Source organism: Tripterygium wilfordii, chromosome 15, assembly GCF_013401445.1.
Source record: "Tripterygium wilfordii isolate XIE 37 chromosome 15, ASM1340144v1, whole genome shotgun sequence".
In the NCBI taxonomy this organism is placed as follows: Eukaryota; Viridiplantae; Streptophyta; class Magnoliopsida; order Celastrales; family Celastraceae; genus Tripterygium; species Tripterygium wilfordii.
Window position 1 is genome coordinate 13,872,260 of NC_052246.1, and position 18,751 is coordinate 13,891,010.

The window sequence follows — 18,751 nt, forward strand, 5'->3', positions numbered from 1 at the left end:
GGAATTTAGGATTTTAAGGCTTTTTTATTGGTTAACGTTAATGTTACAAAAGGGTCGGGCTCAACGGGCCGAGCCTAGGGTCTGTAAGACTTAAACGAGCCGAGCCCGAGCTCCTGTTTGTTAGGCCCTATAGGGCTCGGGCCTCCTAAAAAGAGAAAGGGCCCCAGCTCGAGCCTGCCAAAGCCCGGCTCAGCCCGGTCCTATTTCATCCCTACTAAAATGCATGGAAGGAAGTAGGAAATAGGCAATTTAATAAGCTGATCCAAATCTTAGGGTTCAGTTAAGCCCAAACCAGCTTTAAATATGATAGCCAGTGTACGATATAACTATTATTAACTCTTTACTAAGTAAGATTCAATGTTCATAAATAAATAAATAAAAAAAGAAGAAAAAAGAAAAGGGCAATCTGGTAAGGAGAAAACAAGTCCCAACATCAAAGTGAGAAACAAACATGTAAAGGATCAACATCAAAGTGACAATCGGAAATGCGACTAAAGTCCCGACAAGCTGCAATATTATCTATTGCACCCAACTCAAAATTTACTTCTGGGAAAATTCTGAGATTAATAAGAGCACATTGACAAAAATTTTAGAGGAACGAAGTCAATTTTCAAGAGAAAACCAAACATGTAATACTGTCTCCTAAGTCATTCTCTGAGCAGCTTCCTTAGCAAGGACCCTTTCTTTGGCCTTGCTCTTCGCCTGCGATTTGGAACCCATGATTCCACCTCCCCACTTTTTCCTGTACTCGTCATACTTATCATTGAAGTTGGCCTGTAGCGCAAGAGAAACATCCCAAACCAAATTAAAGATGCCAACAGAAACAAACCACAAGCATCATGTAAAGATCAATAAAAATTCAATTATACTCCACCTTAATGGCCTCTAAGATCCTGCTGAACTCCAGTTTATCTTCATTCTTGACTGTGGTCAAGCACAAGACGGATGCAGTTTTTTTGTGGACAATCTGTCAGAAAGCCGGCCATTTAAATTACAGCATCAATACATGGATCAGCTTTGTTGTAAAAGTAAAGAAAATTAAGGTTCCAATCACAATTACCGATCCCAAGCGAGATTTTCCCTTGACAATGCAATAAGGGATTTCCATCTTCCTGCACAAAGCTGGTAGCCACACAACCAACTCTATTGGATCCACATCATGAGCAATAACAACCAACTGTGCTTTGCTCTGCAAGGAAAATGCGATTGTCAAACACTACGCCAATAAGAATTTCAATAGCGAAGAAGAATGTTGCAAAACACACACGACCAATGCATAGTGAAACACTACCTGCTCAACAAGGTAGGTCACATGGTTGAGACCATATTTCACGACAATCGGCTTCTTAGTCTCAGCAGACTTACCTTCAGCCTCTGCTTGAGCTTTTTTCAAAAGACGCTCCTTCTTTGATGTTTTGTCCTCTGGTCTGTACTTGAGCAACATCTTAAACAGATTTGATGCTGCATATGAATTTTTAGAAAACGACTTTAAACCAATGGGTTACTAAGAATCACAGAGAAAGCTAGATTATAGTGCAAACACAAACAAGCAAGAATAGTGCACCAAATGAATGCCACAACTAGCTATGCACCATATTGTGTGACAACTGACATAAATTCATAACCACCCCAAAAAGCTCTGCACAGGTTGCTATATAGCATGAAAGTTGCATCCTCCAGGTCTTGTACGTTTAATAAATGACAGTCATATCAATTGGATATTCAATAATCACCACAATTGTATAAACAAGTAAATGAAAAGAACAAATGATCTAATGTGCTGATCATTTGACGAATAAGAGAATACCAAATGATTAGCATGTGTCCCAGACTACCAGTACGACCCTAACCGTCCAATTGCATTTAAAAATATAGTCATCATGTGTTCACATAACTCAATATTATAGATGTGTTAACCTCAGAGCATAGCAATAACCATTACAAAGCATAAGAATATCAGTCAGTATCTATAACCAATCTTAACTAGGTTGCTGCATTAAAATAAGGTGTAAAAAATTGAATCAAATAAAATTTCAACGAAACTGTAGCTCAAGCCAAACTACCATCACTTTAATTCAAATAAAAATGAACAATCAAGTTAAGTATGATTACCAAGGTTCTTGTCGAGGGTCTTGGTGAACTGGTTCAACGCAGGAGGAACCTTCAACCTCATCTTGAGGATCCTTTTTCTCCTCTGAATCTGGACCACCTTCGGCCATTTCACGAACCGAGTAAGTTCCCTTTTCGGGGGCAACGCACCTCCAATACCAAACTGCTTGGGTCGCTTCTCGAACAAAGGATTCGCCACCGTCTCCTGCATAGCAACACAAACAAATACAGCAACAATAAAAAAAAAATGAATAAAACATCTCAAAATGTCGCGATCCATATCAACATACACATTCGGTACCTGTTTCTTCTTCGCCGCCGACGGCGCCTTTACACCTCGCTTTGGAGCCTATACAAAGAATAACCATGTTAAACTAACGACTAGGACACTAAACAGCCACCAGGTCTAAAATATAGAGACAGTGTTTAGCAAAGAAGAGAGGAAAATACAGATCTGGCTCACCATTTTTGTAATTGCAGTTCACCCTCCTCCGTTCTACTGTGTAGCCTACTATCAGTGTGGCGACGCGAAGAACCCTAATTTGTTTGTCTTATATAGGTTCGATGCTTAAGCGTCGGAGCGGCGTCGTTTACGGAAAGCAAGAGGCAAGAATTGGGCCGCGCCCGAGTAATAAAAAGTGAGATGAATTGGGCCTATTGACCCTGTTGGGTTGGGTTGGGTTTAAGGGGACTATTTAGGCTTGGGGCCTAGGGCATTTCATGAACATATTTTTTCCTCCTCAATTCTGGGTATTTGAATTGTTATCTTTGCTCAAGTACCTTCAGATTTTATGAACATATTTTCACATCATTATTGAACATGTGTTATTTAGGGGTGGCCAAAAAAATTGATTCCGGATGGAACAATATGTGTTTACAAAATATTTATATGTCCAGACCCTAATCTATGTTGGATTTTTGACGTACTTAATTGATCAAACCCGGATTTGTTTAAATATGGACAAGTAAATTCGACAATAACCTAATTCGGGTTCTGACAAGTAAATTGAATAGTATTTTTATGTTTGAACTTGGACCTGATTTGGACAAAATTTGTGTGTTTTGACTCGAATTTCGGACATATAACTTATGTTCAAACTTAGTTTAATTCGGATCGGACAAATTCGATCATCCGGATAGAACAGATTTTTGCCACCCCTATGTTTATTCTCCCTTTGTATAAAATTATACATGTTTTATTACTTATATATGTTTGATTAATACATTGACACTTTCACTTACCCAATTACCATGAGCAATTACAGACAATAAATTTTAAAAAAAACACACTATGAACAATGTTGTTTTTGCCATAAACGCATCCATTATGATACCATCTATATTCACAATCGCGTATTATCATAGCATTATCAAAACTATATAACTTCATAATCTCATATACGGATTAGTAACCAAAATACTTGTACTCCTTAGGCAAAGCATTTACGATTATAATTATCACTGATATTAGGGTTGTAAGTACATACAGATTTGGGAAATTGATTTTGATCGAGATCTACAATAGCTAATTTGTGTTTGTTTGGATGTTTAATAAACAAGTTAAAACAAAAACTCAGATATACTCGTTTTATTAAACGAGCATGAGCTTTAACAGTAAATGAGTTTGGCTCGTTTACAATTTGAAAATATTAAGTCAATGATAGGGTTGTAATAGAACCAACCGATATAATCGATAACCGAATGAATCGATGGATTATTTTGAGACATTCAACCGATTTAAAATGTCAAGGAGTGGTTACTATTATGCCACAAACTCCTTGTTTTTATTCAAACTTAACAAATTCAATTTCAATTTGTCTTAACAAATTGTCATAAATCTTGTCCGAGGCAGGGAATGGAGAAGATCTAGGAGGTGGAGGTGATCACGATGAAGTTGGCGATGAGGATGATGACGACGACGACTGTGGAGTTGGAGTAGAAGATGGAGAGGATGATGACGACAATAACTAGTAGCTGGCCCTGGCCCGACCTTTGGGTACTAAGCGAGCTGAGCCTTATATGGTGAGAAGCAGACCGGCCCGTGGATCTCAATCAAGAGGCCCATGAATCTATCGGGCTGGGCCGGAATGGTCCATTTTAAATCTAGTCAAGACTCAAGAGTTAAGACAGCAATGACAAATGGCCCATAAGGTTTTCCGGTCCATTTAGCGCGGCAACGTCGTCGTATGCTTCAATCGAGTTGGGTCTTCAATGTGACCAACGACCTTCTTGCCTTCCCCTCATCGTCAGTTCGCAGCGAAAGCAGTGATTATTGATTAAGCAGCAGTCATAAGCTCATCAGCAGAAGCCGTATCACAACATGGACAATAGAAATGTCGTCGTCTGCGACAATGGCACCGGCGTAGATGCTCCATCCATGTTTCTCTATTTTGTTGCTATTTACATTTCTGATCGTTGCTCTCTTGATGCTTTTAATTCATCAATGTATAATGAGTTGTTTTTCTTTTGGATCTGCTCAATTATCATCAAATCAACCATGGCGCCTTCTCAATGATTTCTAATCACGGCGTTGATTAAGTTTTTAGAGTACGATGAGCTTCGTACATTGTACTTTCATAAGCAATTGATTGCATTTATGTAGTGTTGATCGGAATTTTTGATGGAAATTTTCAGCTTCAGATATTAAAATTTTGTATGATTTATGTCGTTATTTGTCCCGTCTTTCGTTTATTTGTTTTATCTAAAACTATGAATTATATGGAAATGCAGTATGTGAAGTGTGGATTTGCTGGGGAGAATTTCCCCACCTCAGTGTTCCCTTGATGAACAGAACTAAGATATGGTATATATGCGCAAGAGAAAAATTAAGTATCTTAGCATGGTTTCTCCTACATTTCAATTAACCAGCCCCCTTCTGGGAACACAGCTATTGCAGTCTTAGCTATCACTGATTGATAAGATTTTTAAGAATGAAAATTAGGAAGTACCTTTGGTAATATGACTCTAGCTTTGCTTTGATGACAATCTGTAGATTTATCCTAAAGCATGAACTCTTCAGCTCCTCTCCAGGTTCCAGTTGTTGATGGCTATTCATTCCCTCATCTTACGAAGCGAATGAATGTAGCTGGACGGCACATTACTTCCTATCTTGTTGATTTACTGTCAAGAAGAGGGTGAGCATCAATTATCCTTTTCAAGGAGTAACTTAGTGGGTTCAATCTGGTGAATCTAAGTTTGCTTTGTGAATATTCAGTTGTATGGAATATGTCTTTTGTTTTTTGTAGGTATGCTATGAATAGGACTGCTAATTTTGAAACAGTTAGAGAAATCAAAGAGAAGCTTTGCTATATCAGGTGAAATGACAATGTCATATAATCTTATAATCTTAACATTGCATAACACAGTATAATATTTTTTTTCTCTGTGCAGTTATGATTACAAGAGGGAATATCAGTTGGGACTTGAGACCACTATCCTTGTCAAAAATTATACTGTGCGCTAATTCTCCTAGCATATTCTTAATCTTATCATAGTCTTTTTTGCACGAATGCTTGTTTTTATCATACTTTGAGCTATTGTTTCTGAGAAGAAGCACAACTAGGGTTGAAAAAGCATTAGTTGCCCTTTGTTTGCAATTTATGTTACCCATTCATCCTGTTGCATATTTTTTTATAATGCCAATAACATTACTTCACTTCTTGTTGATACTGGGTTTACATTGTTTGGTTTCCTGTTTTTTAGGATACCACATATAGTTAATCTAATAATGATTTACTGGGAAATGGTATTAAATCAGCTGCCAGATGGAAGGGTGATCAAGGTTGGTACTGAACGTTTCCAGGCCCCTGAGGCTCTCTTTACACCGGTAAGCTTGTACTTTTATTTTATGCATCCTCTATGTTATAGATTTTATATGTTGTATATTTTCTGTGGCCATCGCTGTTGGTCATTGGCGTTTTTGTTGCTTTGATGGTAGCAAGTATGTTTCATCAATTTTTATTAATTTGTCTGGAAAAACCCCAATACTTTGCTATAGTTAGATCTGTATTTATGTCAAGCCAACTGTAATGGACTGCCAATATAATGTACCGTGGCTGCTCAGGTTGTTTCTATCTTTACTCTAGAACCAGTTAGGAAATATGATTCCCTAACAACATGACTCTGTGGTTACAATGAAAATCAGTGTGACAATGAATGATAAGTAGTGAGGTTCTTTTTGCAGGAACTCATTGATGTCGAAGGGGATGGAATGGCTGACATGGTTTTCCGCTGTATTCAGGAAATGGATATTGACAATAGAATGATGGTACTATGACTATTTCTTGAGTAAATTGCTTGTGTCATTTTTATTAAACTGGTGAAGTTTAATTATGCGTTTGATATGTTGGGCAGACTGTGTTTAATGTCATATGTTCAACAAGAGATGCATCTTTAAGCAAGTAAAGATCCCTTGGTATAGGAGCACCACTGGTTCAGCAGTTGGCTCCTCATTGTACTGCCCCAAGTACACGGACTCAAATCTCCCATCCCTGAGAACAAAAAAAGAAAAGGAAAAGAGAAAAAAATGTAACAAACAACCAATTGGTGTATTTCCTTATAACATAACAGGCGGTCGTGCATGGATCTATATTTCATGGCATACTTATTCGATTGACAATTAAGCTTTTAATTAACAAATAAGTTACTATATCTGGCTGGTCTGATCTGGTCTCTAGATCATTCAGTGTCAACAAGTTGCATTTCTTATATGTATTTACCAGTTACTCCTCTTTATGCTTCAGCTATTATGATTTCAAAATCTTTTGTCTAGATTACCCATGATGGCTCACATGGTTGGAATTGGGGTTGAGCTATTTTATGATTCACAGTAATAAAATTGTTTAATCAATTGGATCATTCTAACTGATGAGTAATCTGGCAGGCTGATACTGCTTTGGAAGTTTTCCCGGACAAATGCATTCTATTTATGATATTTTGCTTGTGATCCAGCTAGTGCTTTCTAATTCTGAATTGTAGTCTAATTTTACTTTTACAGCTCTACCAGCATATAGTTTTGAGTGGAGGGAGCACCATGTATCCTGGATTACCGAGTCGGTAATTTGTTAAAACATTTTCTGTTTTCTTTGTTCTTTTTCTTTTTTTGTGTGCAAATAACCTATCTGTCATTTCAATTAAACATTATTGTGACTCTGCTTTCCGCGAAGCATATGAAAACTAGAATATTATCTTGACCGTAACATCTTCCTCAGCCTAGAGAAAGAAATACTTGACCGATATCTTTGATGTGGTGCTGAAGGGTAACAAGGATGGCTTAAAGCTGAGATCCTCTTCCTGTATAAATGCTTTTGTTATGATACATGCTAATGAAACTCCACTAACCTAACATGTTTGTAGATGTTTGTCTTGTGTCAACGGAGAAAACAGGTGTGATATATAAAGAAAGTTAAAACTTGCCGGCTTCAAATTATACTATGATCCTTATGAAATCGAAACCATATATTTCATAATATTTGGATGGTTGGGGTACTAGACACCCAAATTTTCTTATTAATTTAGCTATGTAGAGCTAAGTAGTTATATTGTGATTAATTCATCGTAACTACGGCTAAAATTGAATACATATGAGTTCTATATTTACCTGAAATCTTCACCTTTTCTTAGAAGTTAGAAAAGCACTATGCTAGTATGCTGTTTTTTCCGTCTGTAATTCCAGAATACTTTATGGCGAAAGTTGTTATGCTCCATAATTTCCTGGGTGTCCTGGGGTCTTCCATGGGTATTGGGATATGAGTGGATAAGTCGAATGATCTTTCACCCTGTACTAAAAAGAGTAGGAGTGTAAGGACATTATCTGATAGATGACCTTGTGAGTAAATCTTGGATTGTGGATGAAGATGGATACCATTATATATTTTTTTTCTCTGTCATGTCTTGTAAGCAGAAACTGCGCCTGCGTATTGAGGATCCTCCACGGAGAAAGCATATGGTGTACCTTGGAGGTGCAGTTCTTGCAGGAATTATGAAGGTTGATTCTCACTCTATCTCGCTCTTCTTTATATAAGAATTTGGCTTGGATATGAAATGGACAGCATTACCATTCTGAGATGGAGTGACACTTCAAACAATTTTTGGCTTTTCTTTTCCAACCGTTAAATGTTATGGGTAAAACTCATGCAGGATGCTCCCGAATTTTGGATTAGCAGAGAAGATTATCTGGAAGAAGGGGATAGCTTGCCTAAGCAAGTGTGGCCAGGCATAGATTTTGCAGTACAGATTCCATTCTTTTGTGAAAGGAAATTCAGGTATAGCTATGAGAAAAGGCGTGAATTGGCAAGGCGTACATCCTGTGCTGCTACTATAAGCACAGCGATGAGAAACAGGATTTGATACGCAATGGAGTGCTTAACTGTAAGGTGTGGGTTGTATCCTGATGAGCTGAAAACAAAACCTGAATTGACAAAACCTCTTAATTGTATTTTCATGAAACTTGAAACGTAAAGTAATGTGATTCAATATAAGAGACTGTAGGTCAGATTGAACTGCATTTTTACTTACTATTGTGAAGAGTTAAAATGTCATTTATATGGGAGATATAAGCATGAATTATGTAGATGTCGTGGGAAAATATAGGCACATGTAAATCGATGTGTAACATTGGTTTGTACATTTTTTTTTTTTCCATATGAGATTCTTGTTTTCAGCATTTCTTCAACCCTCACCAAAAAAAGAAAAGAAAGAAGCACTCATGCATGCATTGAACTTTTCATTGGTTTCTCTTTCAATTTTTCCTTTTCTTCCTTCCTATAGCAGCGGCTGTTCTCAAAGATTCTGCAGCCTCCTTAAAGTGGTGAGCCAAAAATGAAGTTTGTTCTTTGTCCTGGTCTCTCTCTATGGTAAGGTTTATTGGTGTCGGTCTCTGTTCACCTTCATCCATTAAGCTTTATATTATCATGCACCGTAATTAAGTCATGATAACTAGCTTTATATTATCATTAAGGAAATTTTGTGAGAGATCATTATCAACGTGAGGATTGTTGTTTCGTATAATAATTTGATTGTCTACTTATTTGGCCAAAAGGTTTTGGCGTATGGTCAACCTGAATTGGGCATCTTACTGCCTATAAAAAGAAAGGAATCGTCATCCATTGAAGTTAGGACTTCTAGTTGATCTAATAGTGATTTTTAAATCAAGCAAGCCAAAGGACTCTGTCGATGGATGGTTGATTAGAACTTCTCAAAGAATTTGGTTATTCTTTTTAGCTTACTTGGATAGACTACCAATTAAGGGACATTAGCTTTGATTATGAAAATAGTTAAAACCATGATTACGCAATCCTAATCCCATTACAATCATTTGCAAGAGGATTAGAGGAGTTCCTAATAATCAACTATGAAATGAGAAACACTAAAAAAATTAGGGCAAATGGCTGATTTATATTTAATTTGCGAAGATAGCAAGAAAGCAAATTAGGGATGCCAACCCCTACCAAACAAGCCCTCTAGTTCCTGATTTTATTCTCATGACTAGTAAGTAACCTACCCTCACCCACACTCATACAGTCATATATGTTATAGAAAAAACACTTGAGGTCAGGCATGCACCATCCCCAACCAGAAATTAACGCCTGTCCTTTTACTTTGCTTAAAAGATTAAAACAAGACAAGATGTGTAATAATTTTCTTTCCATAAATGTATATTTTTGAAAAGTGGCTTGAAAATTAATTAATGATTTGGAGTAATTAAATCCAATTTGATTTTGGTGGCTTGAGTATGTAAAACATGGCTACACTACTCCGTCAGTGACCACACTATTGACTAAGCTTAATCCCAATCCAAGGCCCAGAAGGCACTAGTTCAGAATCTTTATATTATCTTGGAGTTATTAGTTAATTTTCATCAAGGGTTTTGTTTTGACAGATTGCTTTGGCTTGGCCTGGTTTTCTTAGCTACGAAAACTCCAAGCATTATCTTCTAAGTTATATATGACATATATGTTATGATCAAAAAACAAGAGAGAGGGAGAGGGAGAGGGAGAGGGAGAGAGAGAGAGATATGCCGCCTAAAAGGTTAAAGAGGAGGAAATGAGAAATGGTTGTAGAGACAAGCACTTCTTTCCTTTGGCAAATCCAAAGTCATCGGCGGTGTCACCGACGACCTTGCCTATGTCTTCTTTCTTGTCTTTCTAGCTCTACTTCTAAACCCTTATTTCCCTGTGGGCCGGCCCAAATTGTCTTTTAGTACAAAGCAGACAGGCCCACCCGTGATTGGGTTCATGTCATGAGAATCATGAAAGAGTTGACGCTTTAGTTAACGACAAAATAAGCACCCTAGAACACAGCTTTAGCTTTGTACAAGGAGATGATTCGCTCGATAAAAACGAAAGGAGATGATTCGGAGGAATATTTTCACAAACTTCCAATCACATGATATTGGATTTCGATTTTGTCTCTACTCTTCTTTCACAATCTGGACAAAATGACAAAACTCACCGGATTAAAAGAGAGAGAACGACCCTCTTCTCGCAATTTTCCCTCAAAAGTTCCCCCCTCCAAAGTCTTCCTTCCAAGTTCCAGCTTTAGCAAACCAGGTGTTCGACGAAACTCCAATACTGAGTGATCTCCCATTGTGATTGTCAAATTTTTGTGGGTTTGCTCCTAACACTGAAAATTCACAACTTTAATCTTTATTTTTCCATTGAAAGAGCTCAAAACGAGCCTTTTGGCCTCTGGGTCCCAAATATGAGCATGACCAATTCTCTTTGTGGAAGCATGGGGTCTCTCAAGAGTGAGAATTCCTGCTCCAAATTTATGCAACCAACTTCTCCAAACGGTGCAGACTCAGTTTCTGAGGCAACTTCTAATGCAAAAACTGCCGCTGCTCCTCCATCAACGGATTTGGAGCCAAATGGAGCATTAACCCCACCAAGCCTGAATTTGCCAGCCGTGAAGTTTGAGTTAGATGGAGAAGTGGAAATCAATTCACCAGACAGTTCTATATGGGAGACCTTTTTCTCTGATCATGTTGAAGGTGACTTCATGATCTCATCTCCTGTGAGAAATCAATCCCCCAGAGCTTATAATGGCAATTACTTTCATGCCCTGCAAGGGCAGAGTACTCCGACTGGGTGTTCTCCTCCTCGAAGCTTGTCTCAGCTTGGGACATTTGGCAGCATAAACCACAAAGGGAAAGGCCAGAGTCCACTTCATAAAGTCGTTAATTCTCCGAATAATAATCACTTCATGCAAATTGAGAGCCTTTCATTGCCATCTATGGATGATTTCTTGGATGATTATGATAGATCAGGAGATGGGTATGAAGGATATGGAGTTACAAAACAATTGTTTGATATGCATAGCTCAGTTGCTCCTCCTCCATCATTGTTGGATGGCTTGTCATTGCAGGGTAGCTCGAGGTTTTGTGCAGAGACATCCTCAGGAGGAGGTTCTCAACTGACTCAAGATAGGGATATTTATAACCAGACTAGCACCATTGAAACTGCACCATTGTCACAGCAACTGCAACAAGAACATCAGCAAGAGAAGAACCAACCATCAACCTCATCAACACCACCACCATCTCAGCAGGTTAACCATGGCTTGATGGTGCCTCTCCCTATCGGTTCTGAACAGGTGAAATTTCTCAAAAATAATAATAGATTGATTTTAATCCACATGTGAGTGTACTGATTAGCTAATACATTAAAAAAAGATCAAAATTGACATTCTCATTACCTTAATCTTTTGGGATAAATTTCACAATTTAAACAGACAAAACAAACGATTTGTTTATTGAAGGATTTAATATTCACTACATATCCAAAAGTCAATTCTGATTTTTAATTTTGTTTCAACAGGATCAGGACAGTGGGCTTCAACTGGTTCACCTTCTTCTAGCTTGTGCTGAAGCAGTGGCCAAGGAAGACTACATGTTAGCCAGAAGATACCTCCACCACCTCAATCGAATCGTCACACCGCTTGGCGATTCAATGCAACGAGTAGCATCTTGCTTCACAGAAGCCTTAAGTGCTCGTCTTGCTGCAACACTAACCACAAAGCCAAGTACTTCCTCGTCATCGCCAAAACCCTTCTCCCCTTTCCCACCAAACTCCCTTGAAATCCTCAAGATCTATCAAATCCTCTACCAAGCTTGTCCTTACATAAAATTCGCTCACTTCACAGCCAATCAAGCTATCTTTGAAGCCTTTGAAGCTGAGGAACGTGTACATGTTATTGACCTTGACATCCTTCAAGGCTATCAATGGCCAGCTTTTATGCAAGCATTAGCTGCTCGACCTGGTGGAGCTCCATTTCTCCGGATAACTGGAGTTGGACCCTCCATCGAATCAGTTCGAGAGACAGGCCGGTGTTTGGCAGAGCTCGCCCACTCTCTCCACGTCCCATTTGAGTTCCACCCAGTCGGGGAAGAACTTGAAGACCTTAAACCCCACATGTTTAACAGAAGAGTTGGTGAGGCTCTGGCGGTTAATTCGGTTAACCGACTCCACCGTGTTCCTAGTAACTATCTAGGGCCACTTCTTGCAATGATCCGTGACCAAGCACCAAATATAGTGACCCTAGTTGAACAAGAAGCTAATCATAATGGACCTTATTTCTTAGGCAGATTTTTAGAGGCTTTGCACTATTATTCGGCGTTTTTTGATTCACTAGATGCCACGTTTCCACCAGATTCAGCGCAGAGAGCGAAGGTGGAGCAGTATATATTTGCGCCGGAGATAAGGAACATAGTGGCATGTGAAGGGAGGGAGAGGACAATGAGGCATGAAAGGCTTGAGAAATGGAGGAAATTAATGGAAGGTAAAGGATTTAAAGGAGTTCCATTGAGTGCTAATGCAGTAACACAATCCAAGATCTTGTTGGGTTTGTATTCTTGTGATGGGTATCGATTGACAGAAGATAAGGGTTGCCTGCTTTTAGGGTGGCAAGATAGAGCAATACTTGCTGCCTCTGCTTGGCGATGTTAAAAATGCTTTAATGAAAGCTGCTTCACATGCATGGATGCTAGCTTTTTCTATACGTGTATGGATTTAAGAAAGAGAATTAATTCTAGGTTCTTTCGTTTATCGGAGTGTTTTTTTTTTTTTTTTCTTTCCATAAATGTTATTTGTTTAATCAATTTCCTTGGCACAACATACAAGAAAGGAAAAGGATGGCTCTTTTTCTATTTGTAGAAAATGACCTTATTATGATCAGGATTAGGTCACTATTTTATTGATTCGTTCTATGTATAATCCTTGTGTTATAATAATATTGAGGAGGAAATAATTGTTTTATTTGGTACAAGATCTTGATACGCGTCTGATTCCCGTCCTTGATGTCGTAACCACTGGACTGTGAACGCTTCTCTCTCATATATTCAGTTGCAACACACCTCACAACACCACAGTTTTTTGTGACACGCCAAACAGCTTTTGCGTTCCAACTCACCTCACAGCACCACAACTTTTTACCTCACAGCACCTCACCACATCTCACAGCACTCCCAAACGCTTACAATGTATGTTGAATTGTCCTACGTAATCAAATTAGATCAATTATTTTATTTTATATTAATGTACAATATAAACATTAAGTTATTTTATATTAATATTATTAATCATCTAATATAACCGTAATTTAGATACGCCAAACGCACCTCACAACACCACACCGCACCACAGTTTTAAAAGTGATGCGCCAAACAGTTTTTTGCGTTCCAACTCACCTCACAGCACCACAGTTTTATAACTCACAGCACTACACCACACCTCACAGCATTGCCAAACAAGCCCATAGATTGATTGTAAGATAAAGCGCAAAAAAAAGAAGACATTTATTTTGTTTTTTCCCCATGATTAATAGTTTGAAGGAGTTACTTGTTCTGCAGAACCTGCCCTTTGGTTATCAATATCATTGTTTGCCCCTGAATCAATCCAAAAGGCATAGTCGCCTGTGAACAGAGGTGACACAGCAGGAGTAAAAGACTATAATCATCGGGTGCATCAAGCTCATTCACGGAATTATTTGGAAAACCTCAATATATAAAGTTGGCAGTTTCAAGGTCACCTTTTGAAATTCCACGCCATAATCTGGCTCAGCCACTAAATCTCAATTACAACTTGCAAGAATTCACAATCAACAAAATCCCAATTGAAAAAAGGGCATTCTTGCAAGTTATAAAGAGAGCATTACAATCTTTTTCTCCCTAATTTCTTCACAAAGAAACTGAGAATCAACAATGTAAGTGATACAATTAACAGCAGATGCTAATGCACAAATCCTAGGAGAATATTGAATTCATAAGTTTGGTTTATGAAAATTATTCATACGTTTTTTTAGCTACAAAAATACAACCAACAACCAATTTTATGGAATGCAAATACATAATGAACACATACACTGAACCCTCCACAAACCAGATCTCGGTGAGAGATGGAACTGTTTTACATTGTTCCCCCAGCTCCAGCAGTAATTTTGCATGCTAAACAAATCAAGGTCACTCTCTTACATAATGGTACATGAACATAGATTCTTCTTTGGGGCCTCATCCACCTTCTTCTCTGTTTAGACAGACAAGCAAACAAATATTTAACTTTTAGTATATTCAATGGAAGCAGAAAAAGACAGAATAATGGATCTACCAGGGGCCAGCAGCCTAGCATGCACCACGCATTAATACTATGCATGTTAGTTTGAGAATATGAGCTAATGCCAAGTTGTCTGAGAAAGAGAGAGAGAGAGAGAGAGAGGAGAAGTAATACTCTAAATATGAATACTAATGATTCATGATAATAGATAAAAGATGAAAATGTTGAATCCATTAACAGTACTATCAGAGAGAGAGAGTATTGCCCAATAATTGAGGAAGGAACTACCTGTTTTTGCTTTTGGTAAAGACGGCTGCACAACAACATGCATGGTGATGACACTCTTTGGAAGTTCGCCAAAAGGTACTCTACACTGGCCAACAGTCTTGTTGTTTTCTAAAATTTTCCCAGCATTTATCAGCTTGATGTCATTTGCAGCTTTAGGTGCAAATTTTTTATCTAAGGCAGAGTAGAATGTTTGGATATCATGTTAGAATAGACAACTCAAACAAGAAGGCAGATTGACATGTAGAACTCCATATGAAAGTACCATAATTTCTCACCCAACAAAATGGTATTCAAAGCCAAGGAACAAACATACGAGTCAATGTATGGAAGGTAACAATATCAAGTTGCAGAAATGTTAACTAAAACTAGTTAATGAGAAGAGCCCGTGATAAGAATAAACTCCTGATTCACTGTGCAAAGACAGGGAATGGTCCCAACATATATCAATATCATGTACTATAAACAAGGGAAATTCCAAGTGTTTGCAATCAAAAGCAAGATTGTCTTGGGCCTCATGTTGTGCCCATGACCAGTGATGCGAGTGTAGTAATTTGCATGAGTCTTCTTTGACTTCCATTGAATCATCTCAAGTGCAAGATGTTTACCATCTCCTGTAACTCTGAATTTTGTTCAAAAAGCTATTCACAGGATGGTTACTTATTGGTTAGTAGTGGTCCAAGCGGGGAAGCTACTCAAAAGCAAAAGTAAGACTCTGCTGTATGACCCATGACATACAAATCCGTGTCATGTCAAACTCACCATTATGATTAGACAACAATTATTATGAAGTAGCCCATCATTATTCTAGTGGGTTGTTCCTTTAGTTATGAGTTATGACTAGATACCTTATTATTGGTGGTTGTTTGAGTGCATAATTCACATATCTCTATCAAATGAAGTTTGATCGACTTGCTTGGAAACGTCCAAAACAAACTTCACAAGGTATGCAGGCAGTAGGCAACAATGCAATAACTGAGCGTATATTTGCAAGACATGCAGGTAGCATTCTAGGACCGATATAAATTAGGGATTGGCACCATAATATCTAATGCCTGTACTATTCAGAGAGTTTTTTTACAACAAATCTAATGTGCATATATATCATCCTCATAAATAGCTTCTTTTTCATTCTAGGAAGACATTTTTTCATGGTGTTGTTGCTTGGCAGGAAAAATTTAAATACAATCGAAACCTTCAACATTTGCATGAAGTGGCCACTCTCAAGACTCATACTTCTCTTATCTACCATCACACCAGACCAAGGCCTCTCCAATTTCACTCATGTTTGAAAATCAGTGCAATAAAGTTAACAAATGTCTAATTACGTTTCTGTACTGTTAAAGAGAAGAAAACACATGAGCAGTACATAAACAATCAAAAAAGAGAACTTAAAGTTCTTACTTGGAAATAGGAACACCGGGTGAGAGCACTTGCAAGAAGGAAAGCATAGAGAATAATTCAAGGAAAACAAATTGCTTTCACATAGACAAACATTAACTATGGAATCCAGACCATTCAGTCCATATATACTAACTAAAGAAAAGGGAAATAGAAGAAGTGAATAGTATCAAAAAAAAAATAATGACATCTAGGGAAAGATCGTTGATTAGATGTGGATGTAAATAAGTAACACCGAATACAAATATGAAATTGAAGACACACTCAAAAGAAACTGTGGCGCTTCATTGGACACGGCCATGAGGCCCATGACCCAAAAATGGGGAAAAAAAAAGAGAGAGAAGAAAAAAGGCAATTTGCACCCAAACATTCTTTGTTCATGTGCATGATTAAAATATTGCATTTCAGGCATACAGAAATATTGAAAATACTAGCACATATGTCATCAAAAGATGCAATTTAGTTACTTCTTAAAACAAGTCGAAGTAAAACATGAGTGATGAATATGTCAACTATTAACTGCCTTACTCAAAGATGAATGCATATCAGTAAGCAGCCGATATATTTCTTTCATGCGTACGACTTTGTTTCATAGTAAACCAAAATTAATGATTTGTTACCAGCATACACTAAATAGAAACTGTTCATCATCATATCAATCAACATAATTACTGGGGGAGAGTCAATTTCCACTGTTTTGTGCCTTGAAGGCATGTGAAAAACAGGACATAAACTATTGACTAGTATAGATGCAACTTGGTGAAGGCCTTAACAAAACAAATTCATCGTCCAATTTCGTGCACAGAACCATGCATAAAAATAAAAAGGAGGAGACAATCATTTAAGGCAAACCCCAAAGAAAAACTATAACTCGAGCAGAAATTTAACAAAATTAATTTCGTAAACCATGAAAAATAATAAAATAATCTAACTCCTGACCTTTAGGCCACTCAAAGACAATTCTCTCCTTGAGCATGGCCACCGTAGATGCAGGCGAGTACCTGAAGGGTCCGATATCGGATCCATCATACAATCGAAATTTGAGCTCTACCAGGTCCTCCTCCGGCATTGGGCCTCGCTGAAACGCCCACCAACGCGTCTAGACCAGCGGAAACCTCTCTTCAAATGTCAGCAATACCCGATGCACCACACACACACACCACGGAAGCTCACACAAGTAAGCAAAGTATCTCTTGGCGATTCCTTCCAGTATGTAAATGTAATACACAAACACCAATAAGTTCCCCTGTTTGGAGCCCAAGAAAATGCAAGAAATTAATAGAAACCATAAAACCTCAAATCAAAAAAACTACTCAAGAAATCGAAAATTAAAAATGAAAATCAACCAACAAAATAACTGAATACCTCAAAACGAATCGAGAGGTGCGTTTCTGAGTGAGAGAGAAAGAGAGCCGAGACTGAGAGAATCTCTGAGCGATTGAACCCGAAAATGGTAACCCTAACCAAAAAAGGTCTTGGACCCGATCTCGACGATCTCTGTCTTTATACTAATTTTTGCTTAAATTTTTTTGAACAGTTCAAAGACATCATTATCTTAGCACCAGTATTTTAAGATTTGAAAAATGAAAACAGTTCAGAATATACTTACTAAACAAAAACATGTAGACAAATTAAAATTATTGGCTTTTGTGAAATTAATTAAAATAATTGGTAATTACGTACGTACGGCTTGCATTTGAAGTTTACCTATTAATTAATTACAGTAATTAAATTCCTTGGAAAATGGAAAGGAACTACCTACTAGGCTACTATTATTATTATTATATATTTTTGTTTTTTGAGTTTGCGAGAACAAAAAAAATGAGAATTTAAGCCGCAGACTAGTCACAGTCGTACTCAAATTCAATCACAGGTATGAAAGTTTGTGCCTCGGCGGCAAATCGTGGTAGCTATATGGCCATATGGAATGGGCCCAGGGGACTTTGTATCCTTTGTGCAAATGCGAAGCGAACCGATTGTTCCTCGCCACCATCCGCGGGCCCAGGAGGCTGTTACCCCCAAATGACAAAACCATAACCAAAAACTCTTGGTTGAATTGCATTTAATTACAAACGATCAACAGACACCAAGTGCGCTTTTGACTCGGAACTTCTCAAGCATTCCAATGCTGGGCCCTAACAAAGCTTCTTCGAAGGCTGAAATCTCAATGGATTTTTTCTTTGATAGGCAAATCTCAATGGATTTTGGGTTTAGTTAACGGCGAGAACATGGTGATTGTTTCTTTGGTGAATTGATTAAACATGTAAAACATTTGCAGTCTTCTTACTTTCTTTAATTTATGGTATCACAACCCCCTCGCCCCATTTTAGCCTTAAAGTGGAAAATTGAACCAATTCTTTGCCCATCATTTGAAGTAATCTGCAAAGACGCAGCACATATAAGAAAAGAGG

At 37.9% G+C, this 18,751-nt stretch overlaps 3 protein-coding genes and 1 pseudogene across 3 annotated transcripts; 2 read left to right on the forward strand and 2 right to left on the reverse strand.

Annotated features, from left to right (window-relative positions):
* Positions 1-392: 392 nt before the first annotated feature.
* On the reverse strand, positions 393-2,661 carry LOC120016248 (60S ribosomal protein L7a-2-like). Its single transcript, XM_038868930.1, has 7 exons — positions 2,573-2,661; positions 2,411-2,458; positions 2,113-2,314; positions 1,292-1,461; positions 1,061-1,189; positions 875-967; positions 393-774 (listed from the first exon to the last, which is right to left on the reverse strand). Exons 1-7 carry the CDS (start codon positions 2,573-2,575, stop codon positions 643-645), a joined length of 777 nt encoding a protein of 258 aa, XP_038724858.1. The 5' UTR covers positions 2,576-2,661; the 3' UTR covers positions 393-642.
* Positions 2,662-4,294: 1,633 nt separating this feature from the next.
* On the forward strand, positions 4,295-8,775 carry LOC119979931 (annotated as a pseudogene).
* Positions 8,776-10,483: 1,708 nt separating this feature from the next.
* On the forward strand, positions 10,484-13,150 carry LOC120016497 (GRAS family protein RAM1-like). The gene is made up of 2 exons (XM_038869307.1): positions 10,484-11,700; positions 11,925-13,150. The coding sequence occupies exons 1-2, from the start codon at positions 10,810-10,812 to the stop codon at positions 13,050-13,052; spliced, it is 2,019 nt and encodes a 672-aa protein (XP_038725235.1). The 5' UTR covers positions 10,484-10,809; the 3' UTR covers positions 13,053-13,150.
* Positions 13,151-14,329: 1,179 nt separating this feature from the next.
* Positions 14,330-17,866, reverse strand: LOC120016110 (membrane-anchored ubiquitin-fold protein 4-like). The gene is made up of 4 exons (XM_038868721.1): positions 17,706-17,866; positions 17,280-17,586; positions 14,943-15,113; positions 14,330-14,627 (listed from the first exon to the last, which is right to left on the reverse strand). The coding sequence occupies exons 2-4, from the start codon at positions 17,407-17,409 to the stop codon at positions 14,572-14,574; spliced, it is 357 nt and encodes a 118-aa protein (XP_038724649.1). The 5' UTR covers positions 17,410-17,586; positions 17,706-17,866; the 3' UTR covers positions 14,330-14,571.
* Positions 17,867-18,751: the final 885 nt, after the last annotated feature.

Coding starts and splice junctions, on each gene's coding strand:
- LOC120016248 (XM_038868930.1), bottom strand. Junction 2,315..2,410: donor CGGCGGCGAAGAAGAAACAG/GTACCGAATGTG, acceptor GTTGCTATGCAG/GAGACGGTGGCGAATCCTTT. Junction 1,462..2,112: donor GACCCTCGACAAGAACCTTG/GTAATCATACTT, acceptor ATTCATATGCAG/CATCAAATCTGTTTAAGATG.
- LOC120016497 (XM_038869307.1), top strand. CDS start 10,810: ATGAGCATGACCAATTCTCTTTGTGGAAGCATGGGGTCTCTCAAGAGT. Junction 11,701..11,924: donor TCCCTATCGGTTCTGAACAG/GTGAAATTTCTC, acceptor TTGTTTCAACAG/GATCAGGACAGTGGGCTTCA.
- LOC120016110 (XM_038868721.1), bottom strand. CDS start 17,409: ATGCCGGAGGAGGACCTGGTAGAGCTCAAATTTCGATTGTATGATGGA. Junction 15,114..17,279: donor TGTCTTTGAGTGGCCTAAAG/GTCAGGAGTTAG, acceptor ACTCTGCCTTAG/ATAAAAAATTTGCACCTAAA. Junction 14,628..14,942: donor TTTACCAAAAGCAAAAACAG/GTAGTTCCTTCC, acceptor CTGTCTAAACAG/AGAAGAAGGTGGATGAGGCC.